General features: G+C 29.1%; 1 protein-coding gene across 1 annotated transcript; it reads left to right on the top strand.

Moving 5' to 3' along the window:
• Positions 1-833: 833 nt before the first annotated feature.
• LOC133193128 (receptor-type tyrosine-protein phosphatase T-like) lies at positions 834-4,909 on the top strand. Its single transcript, XM_061329100.1, has 11 exons — positions 834-858; positions 1,208-1,398; positions 1,622-1,709; positions 2,201-2,274; positions 2,377-2,413; positions 2,569-2,666; positions 2,791-2,919; positions 3,032-3,177; positions 4,159-4,294; positions 4,405-4,545; positions 4,886-4,909. Exons 1-11 carry the CDS (start codon positions 834-836, stop codon positions 4,907-4,909), a joined length of 1,089 nt encoding a protein of 362 aa, XP_061185084.1.
• Positions 4,910-9,833: the final 4,924 nt, after the last annotated feature.

Here is a 9,833-nt window from a genome sequence, read left to right as displayed (position 1 = left end):
ATTGATCCGCTTATAAGTAGATAAAACTTGTTGCCAGAATCGGTTGACACCTATATTTCAAATAATGTTGCGAATTGGCGCTAAAATTTATAATTTTGAAGTGCTCAATGTCCACGCCATATTTCTTTCTGATAATAAATGCCACACTTGATTCATTTGTTTTTTAAATAGAGTTAAGAATTTTATTCTGAATTATTTTTTAATTAATAAATTTTAAGTCTATTATTAAATTATTTTAAGACGGTACATAAGAATATATTTCAATCGCAATTTCGGGTTCGTATTTCAATTTTACCGATATACCATAGATCTGTAATAAGTCACAATTTATTGAAAGACGTAGATAAGTAATTAGTTAAAAAAATAATACACAATACTACAAATAAATAAATGATAAGTAATTAAAAATATGAAGACTTGTACTTTAAAGTAAATTATTAGAATACATAAAAAATAATACGTCCAGACATTTTAATGATAATTATCAGAGTTGTTTAAAAATTACTACATTAAACCGCCCAGAAAAATACCAATATTTAAGGAATGGGCTATAAGTCGGACATAGAGTTTTGAATTAAATTAAACTCCAGAAAACCGAGTATATTCTCTAATATGAATGTTATATAAATCATTTATTATTATTATTTTTTTTTTAATTATTTTTTTTTAAAATGGAACCTTTATCTAAATGTAGTAAATGCTTTTTAATCATTCAATTGTCGCCTTTAATGCTCTGTAACCTGATTTTTTTTTCATTCAATTATTATTTTTACTTTGAACTAAGGATAAGAAGACACACAGAGAGTAACAATTCCTCAACCTTGGAAATCCATATGTCCTCTAATATAAACACAACGGGTAGATAAATTATTTACCATTATATATTTAACTCTGAATCATACTTACATATTATTAAAAACTAACATGTTCAAAATGATTAAGCAACTTAATAGAAAACTTTGTAATAAAAAAAGAAAAGAAAATATCTTTATTGATTTCCATGGAACAAAGACGACAAAATTATATTTTACAAATATTAAAAATCAAGAGTCGTTATTTGTGTGTTTAAAGACAATTCTTGTGAAAATGATAATCAAAATGCCTATTGTTTATGAAAAAAAAGTATTAATTAAATCTAAATATTTAATCTGAACCATACTTTCAAGACTCATAATGTGATACAAAATCATTTGTTTTTCTTTCGAAGGATACACCAACATGGCATTTTTATCTGTCCCCATTGAAGACCCTGAAGAAGAACCCTATGAAGAGAAACCGGAAGAAGCCGTTTACTATAATAATTTGTCAATGGCTATGGACATTAGTATAAAGGATCTCCAAAATATTATCAAACAAAGAGAAACAAATGAAAATGCAGGATTTATCAAAGAGTTCAAGGTATAACTGTATTCAATACGACCTGAATTTTCGTGAAGTAAAATATCATCAGCAAACTTGTTTCATTCCATTTGTTTAACCTTATATGCTGGAATTACATTTTATTTTCTTCCTTTGTGTTCATAAATTTCATATTTTTACTATTTTATCTGTTTTACTTTTATGGGCATTACACACTACCTTTTTTTTTTTTTTTTTTTTTTTTTTTTTTTTTTTTAAAAAGTCGCTTCCTTATGGAGTCAGATTTGAATGCACAACCTCACACCTAGAAGAAAACTTGCCGAAAAATAGATTTAAAACAGTATTCCCATGTATGTATTTTTTCAGTATATAATTTTATTGTGTCAGGATTTCAAAGATAGAAATAAGATACAAATACATTGAATGTGGTATTTGATTTCATTTACAATGAAAATAACTTGAATCACTCTGAAAAAATAAAATTATGTCATGTTTCTTGAACTGCTAACATTGCTCTTGGTTTTAATTGATAAATTAGCAAATTGAAAATAACTTTAAGAAAATCATGCTGAAATTCATATTAAGAACCAATTTATGATCAATGATCACAAAGACTTGAAACACGTGATGAAAGGCACGCTATAGAACTTTACGGGATTTATGCATTTGAATTTGGTTTGAATCGAAAATATTGAATACTGCATGCATGAAAACGTCTTGTTTAATAAGATGAATTTTATTACCTACATTATGAAATAACTAATTTGATAAAAATACTATATAGTATTTTTTTTTTAATTTAAAACATTCAATTATTTTTTTTTATTTATTCTTTTTAAAGATGATCATTCAAGAGTTCTTCTGGAAACAAAGGACGGATATCTTTCAGATTATATAAATGCAAATTACATTGAAGTAAGTTAATCAACACACCATTGTCTTAATAATTAAAATATTATCAGTTTTATCAGAAGTCCAGGAAAGTGTTTTAATCAGCTATTTCTTCTTTTTTTAAAGAATATGACAGGGAGACGAGAGTATATTGCATGTCAAGGTATTTCTTTAAACACATGATAGAAGATAAATTTGACTTTTTGTTAAAATCTCTATCCAAACAAACACTTTTTCTTACAGTGACAACCATTTACAAAGCAACTCAATAATTATAGAAAAAATACACCTTAAAATTGTATTGGCACTTTCTTTAAGGTCCCCAATGTAACACTATTGTTGACCATTGGAGAATGATTTGGCAGGAGAATGTAGAATATATCGTTATGTTGACCAACCTTATTGAGGGACCAAAGGTTTGAAGAACAGAAAATCATTTATTCTGTCGCCTTAATCTCTCAACAACACAGTTCTGATTCCTCTTTATGTATAAAATCATTGTATGTAATTAATAATCGCAATCAATACTTATCATTTTAGGTGAAATGCCATCAGTATTGGCCAGATGAAGGGAGTGAACTAAATATTGACCAATTTTCTGTGAAGTTGATTGAAGAGAAAATATATGCTTATCATGTTGTCAGGAAAATTAATTTGCGCAAGAAGAAGGTAGGTTTTATAATACTACATGTATCTAAGCTGTCAAACTAAGCTGTCCGCAACTTGAATTAGTTCTGCTCCAGTTGGAAACATTTAAAACCTACATTGATTTATAAATCAGGTCAGCGGATCAAGGACGGTGGTGCAGTTTCATTTCCCAAGCTGGCCAGATCATAGGACACCAAATCCTTTATCCCTGCTCTTCTTTCATCGTCACTTCCGGCACAAAATTAGACCATCAAATCATCCAATCATTGTACATTGCAGGTCTGATTTTAAAACGTTTGTTAATTTCTTGCAGTAGGTTCATTAACAAGCATTAAAATAACTGTAATTAATTATTCATTTGAACACATGATTCATGGACAAATTTGACTGCTTATGTTTACGGACTATATATGTATATGTTATTAATACTAGTACTTAATAAATAATAATAATCAATAAATAAGAAAGCTGCAAAATCGTTAAACAGAGTGAAATTAATGCTGTAAAAATGCTGCCTGTTTGATAAGCAAAACAATGAATGTGTATCTAAAATTTATGGAGATAAATAAGTGCTCAATTATCTCTTTAGCTTTTAAACAAAGTTTTCTGTTGTTATCATTTTGTTATAAAATGGTGCATCTACAGTGCAGGGAACTAATTTTGTTACTTAAACCAGCATTAGCATAAGCATTAGTAGCATCAGGATCGAGCTAGCATCAGCATCAGCATTTAAATAACAGCATTACCAGGATCAGCATCAGCAAGCAAAGGATAAAACCAGCATTGACCTACATAAAATCAGCATTATCCTACTAGCATCAGAAAATCAATGAGTTTTAATTCAGTACAAAATTGAAAAAGAAAGAAAGAATATTGCTTAAAGTATTCACATTATTAATACATAGTGAGATATTATGATCAAATAATTGTAAAAGGCACTTTTATTGCTTTAAACGGCAATGCTGAAATTCATTTTCTACTTCCGGTAGCATGATGCTACTTCCGGTAGCATTGACCTAATTATAAAACAGCATCAGGATAAGGATTACTAGCATTAAATCAGCAAACAAAGGAAGCATTCAAATCAGCAAGCAAAGGAAGCATTCAAATCAGCATCGATGCTGTAACAAAATTAGTTTCCTGCACTGTAATTTTGCATTTTGAGAATTATCCTGCAATCGCAATTTCTTATGAGGACTATTAGAAAAACAAGGAGGAAAAACCTGTATTTTGAAATTAATTTTCTTTTATGTCTTAAAGTGCTGGTATAGGGCGAACAGGAACGTTTATTGCTTTGGACGTTCTGTCCAGGTACGGGGACGAAAAGGGTAAAGTCAATGTCATCGAGTTTGTAAAGAGTATGCGTAAAGATAGAATGACTATGGTTCAAAATGCAGTAAGTATTAAAGCTGGTAAAAATTTTCAAATACCAAATCATTTTTTGTTTAACTGACAGAATGTGTATTGGTGTGTTTGGATGATTTAATTAAAGACAATGTGTTTTAGGATCAATATGCTTTCCTCTACCATGCACTACATGAATATTTTAAAAGTAAAAGGAACTTTGTCAGCAGGAGAGAGTTTTTTGAGTTATATGGAGAAACAGAGAGACCGGAAACAAGGAAGCGACTTAGAAATGAGTTCAATGTGAGCATTGCAATTTTGAAATGTTGCAACTATTGTAATCTCAATGGTTTTTAAATTATATAAATCACAAATATCATAAGCATTTAAAAGATTCAGAGACATAGCTCAAATATGCTTTATAAATAGGAAGCTATCAAATTAATAAAAATATATAGAAACAGAATCATATGTGTGCAACAATGGAATATTTGTTTGAAAACAATGTGGTTCAATTAAATGAGGAAGCCAATTAAAAGCAATCTCATATATGCGTTAAAGCACTATTACTGAAGCAGAATGTTTATTCTGCGAAGAAATATCAGATTCAGTCATTGATTACCAACTTTACTTTTTGTTTTAGCATTTACTGATTGTCAGTAGCTAAGGTACAATGCAATTAACTCACGAATGTAGATTACACTACACGCTGGAGCTAAGTCGTTCATTTTTTTTAAATTAAAGTCGGTATTGCAAAGTTTATGCTAACGTAACTATTAATTAAAGAGAGTTAATTATCCATTAAACAAATTTCAATTTGAATCATTACTACAATGTTCTGTCTTTGTCAAGGTAGCCGCCATTTTTCAAGAGGTCGAGTATACAACCTGTGCTTATATAACATTATAGAATCCATTGAAAAAATAATTTACTTTCTCTGATTGTTTGTATGGGAATTTATGTTGCAGCTATTGTAGAAAAAAATGCATATCCCGCGTTAGAGGGTTATGTTACTTTTTCTGCAACTGCAACGTTAATTCTCATAAAACACCTTAAGAAAGCCATTTTATTGTTTATATTTATATATTAAATTAATTAAAGCAAGCATATGCATCACAACCTGGGGGGGGGGGGGGGGGGTGGTAAGATATAATAATGTCAAATTCAGATTTTTTTTTCTTCTCCTAAATGCTCCAAGAGGTATTACTTGCTCAGATTAGTCATAGTTCTTTTAATCTACATGTATATACAATATGTGGAAAGTTTCTTTTATTTATTACAGCTGTTTCCTCTAAACCTACGAGTATCTACAGAATTGTTTTCATGTTCCAAAAAGCAAAGTCCTCTGTTAAAAAAAAATAAAAATAAAAATAAAAAAATAAAAAAAATCAAGCTGTTTCTATACTATTAATAAAGAAAAATGCACTACATTCTGCTTTTTCTATTTCAGGTAGTAACTAGTTTAAAGCTAAATCACGTCGAAGATGATTTCAAAACAGGTCGGAAGAATGCCATGCTTAATTTTACCAACTCTATTTTACCAGGTTATCAAATTACATTGTATATTTACATTGATATAATAAAAAAAATACACGTGTCTTCAATATTTATAAATTTATCAATAACAACCGATTATTATATGAAAATTTCAAAGAACGATGCATATTTTTTAGTGTTCAAGGAGAATATTAAGATATGTTGTAATTATATTTTAGTTGAAAGATATCTGGTTTATTTAACCTCAACTGTAAAAGGACGAGGACAGTACTATAACGCTGTACATGTGTCGGTAATAATCATTTATCAAATGATCAAAATATTAACAAATATAGAAAACAATATCATTGGTCTTCAACATATTCTCTGAGTTTTTAGATGTACAAATTACACAAAAATTGAATCAGTGTAATATACCAAACAAAACGTCTTTGCATTCATAGAGTTGAAACTGTATTTTTATTTTTACTTTTGATTTTATTTTTTTTTTCGGGAATTATCACGAGATTTTCTGTTTGCCAAAAACATCACCTTCGAGTATAATTCACTATAATAGAATATAAAGAGCAATAACAATTGATTGTATTTTTCTTTTCTTTTCGCTTAAAATTACAAAACGAAAAATCTCGCAAAGATTAGATAGCGTGAAAAATTAGTGATCTTCAGTACATATCACAAATTATATATTTAATATCCCGGAAATTGTAGGGTCAGTACATGTCGATGAACGCTTTGAAATTAATTTTTTAGTCGTTTACAAGAGCTGATGAGTTTATCTCAGCACAGTATCCAGTGTCAGGAGCCGCCATTGATCTTGTTCGGCTGTTGGTTGATCAGAACTCGTCATTCTTGGTTTCCTTAAACCCTTTATCAGAAATCAAAGGGGTAATTAATATGTCAAAAAATCAGATTTGATAGTTTTTGAAAGTGATGATTATCCGTGTAACTTTTTTCTTTCTTTCAAAAGCTGATAGACTGGATTGACGACGGAGTGAAGACTGTAAAGTTGGCTCCATATGAAATCAGAAAGAAAACTTCTGCAATGATGTCAAATGCGTTGCGAAAAACGGACATTCAAATCAAAAGAAAACGTGTGAGTTTATTTTCATTTAAAAATAAACAAGACAGTGCAGATGGAAAAAAAAATGAAAAGATAAAGCTTACTGAAAGTCAAAAATTGAACTGGGATCCTTCTGTTTTCTATGTCGAATGTTTTCTTAAACATTAATTTTGCTCGAAGGCATATCAGGTAAAAACTAATTTCTTGCAATTTACAAAAAAGATACTTGAAAAGCATATATATTTGAAAACAATATAACTGAGGCAATGCATGATTGTAATTATGCTATAACAACTCGAAAAAAAAAAACGTTATATTTTCTTAAGAATGTCAGATCCTCGACTAGAAACAGCAACTCTTAAAAATGTCATTCCATTGAAAAAAAAAGTCTCAAAATAAAGCTTGAAATTAAAATCTTTTCGTGCAAAAAAATTTTCTCTTGCATTTAATATGATTCAAGGTTCTTTAAAGTTTTAGAAATGGTCGTGTGAAAATTGACATTTGTATCCCATAAAATACACAAAATATAGATACAATTTTAGAGAAATCAAATTTCCTTGAGTACCACTGTGCAATAATAGGATATGAATCAGAAATGAATTGTGATGTCTTGCAATGATAGCATGCTATGCATTATATGACATTTGAAGTAAATAGAAGAGTAAAAGTGCCACATAAGTATAAAATAAATGCAATTTTCTCCATATACCACGATATGTAGAGTATTTTATCCTAAAATATATTTGTTAATTGATGTTCAGTCAAAAATGCAGAGCGGACGGTTCTATATATACTTGAAATTTGATAACTCTCCCATTATACATGTAATATAATTTACTATAATAAATAAACTTTGAACAAAAATTCATGGATAAATACACGTTATTTGAGAATTCGGAGGCATTTTTGTGAGCATTTTCAATTGTTTTTCAGAACTATCTTAACCACACTTTTTAATTATAGGATGATCAGATACACCTAGTGCATATATTTGAATGTCTTGATTGGAATTGCCATGAGATCCTACCAAAGGAACCCTCTACAATAACAGATTTGATAAAACATTTCTGCCTTGAAAGAAAATATGAACAAGATGGACCAATAACCATTGTTTCCAAGTATGTTCATATACATGTATTTCAAATAAATTAATGTATTATCCCTGTAGATTGTATGCTCGGAGATGCTATTTTATAAGTACATCAAAACTTTTGCATGTGAATAAAGCTTCATTTTTAAGACTGGGAACACTCATAATTGTTCCTAAGATGCAATAAAAAAGAGTCCTAGCAATACTGAATCAATCCAAATTCCTTTTTTTCTCACTTGAATTTTTTTCTTACATTCAGACACCTCAACACATATTTTGAAAAATGAAATGAGCAAAACATTGTACTTCTTTTAGAATAATAAAAAGAATCCTGTTATGAAGCAATATTTGCACTTGCATTTGAATTCTCTTATATGGGACCTTTATTTTTGAGCACCGTATATCTATTGCGGTATAAACACAGGTTTCAAACGCCATAAACGTTTTGACGTAATTTCTCAGTGACGTCAAATGTATCAAATGCGCCTTCAATGTATCAAATTTATGCCGTTGAGATTTGAAAAATTAAACATTTCGCGTTAAAGATTATAATATATATATATATATATATATATATATATATATATATATATATATATATATATATATATATATATATATAGATGCATTATAAAAAATTCAAAAATGTAAATAACGTGTCATTTTAAAACAGCTATTGGGAAATAGAAACAGGGGATACGTGATCAAAAATCTACCATAAAGCCCATTTGGACTTTACGGATTTTGAACACATGACCTACCTGTATCTGTTTAAAAAAAATGTACTTTTTTTAACTGAGTGAAAAAATGATCGTTGTAGTAAAGGATTGCTTTCTATGGTTTTTATTAAACAAAGGACTACATGTATATTCTGTAGTGGCCAGTATCTGCCCCCAAAATAAAACTTTGATGGAGAAGTCTTTAATTATGTTCTAAACCAGGAAGATATTTGCAGATTTCAAAACATTAAATATTTTTATCAATTATGACATCATTAGTTAGATATGACGTCAATAAAATGACGTAAATTCCAAATTGCAATGATTTTGAGAGAAAATAGTGTATTTTACGTCGGTATTTTGATTGGAAATTATCGAGCGCAGGTCTGCTCAGACTAGATCTTTTGATATAATGTGTAGAATGATAATATCAATGAAATATGTGAATATGGTACCTGAGCAAGCTTGCGCTCTATAAATACTATAGTCAAAATTGAACAAACTCTGTGCATTTTGGCCTCTATTTTAAAAATAACGGAAATCCAAATAGTTTGTGACGTCACAGAAACAAGAAAAGCCAATTATTTTTTCCAATTTCATAATATATTGTCTTAATTTGGATTATTTTATACAATATATGCACTTTTGCTCATTTCAAGTGATTTTCAAAATTTGACTATTATGGGGGCAGGAATACGCCCTTACCGTATATAGTTCTTTGAATTACTTTTATACATTTTTTAGGTAAGTTAGAATATCAAGAGTATCAAACGTTTTTGCTTAACGTACATATATTCGTCTAATACATACTTACAAATAAGCGTTTCCTTTAGTATGATTTTTTAATATAACTCTAAAAAAAAATTTCGTATAAGTGAAACGAATTCTTGCATAGACAAGCATGTCTGTGTGCTACATAACATTTAATGACAAGTGTAACTTTTCTAGGGACGGAGCAATATGTTGCAGTGTATTCATTGCTATTTATAACGCAATAGAGCAACTACAACAAGATGATGAGGTTGATCTGTTTACCATAGTTCAGCAACTGCAGTGTCGAAGACCGGAAATGATATCTACCAAGGTATCTTTTTACTCATATAAAGTTCTTGTTTTTACTGAAAGTATTTGATTAAAGGAATAAATGAATAACTTAATATGGAAGTTTAATCTTAATTTATAGGAAGAATATGAGTTTTGCTTCAAGACGGTCCTTGATTATCTG

The sequence above is a fragment of the Saccostrea echinata genome, unplaced genomic scaffold, assembly GCF_033153115.1.
Source record: "Saccostrea echinata isolate AGI-Se365-2 ecotype Australia unplaced genomic scaffold, CSIRO_AGI_Sech_v1 ptg000027l, whole genome shotgun sequence".
Taxonomy (NCBI): domain Eukaryota; kingdom Metazoa; phylum Mollusca; class Bivalvia; order Ostreida; family Ostreidae; genus Saccostrea; species Saccostrea echinata.
The sequence above is the reverse complement of the archived record's forward strand: the minus strand, read 5'-3'. Positions and strand labels throughout refer to the sequence as shown.

What these genes read in the sequence shown, in the direction of transcription:
- LOC133193128 (XM_061329100.1), top strand. Translation starts at nt 834, where the DNA reads ATGTCCTCTAATATAAACACAACGG. An exon ending in TAAATGCAAATTACATTGAA is followed by an intron (nt 2,275 to 2,376) that starts GTAAGTTAATCA and finishes CTTTTTTTAAAG; the next exon opens with AATATGACAGGGAGACGAGA. An exon ending in GACTTAGAAATGAGTTCAAT is followed by an intron (nt 4,546 to 4,885) that starts GTGAGCATTGCA and finishes TTTTTGTTTTAG; the next exon opens with CATTTACTGATTGTCAGTAG.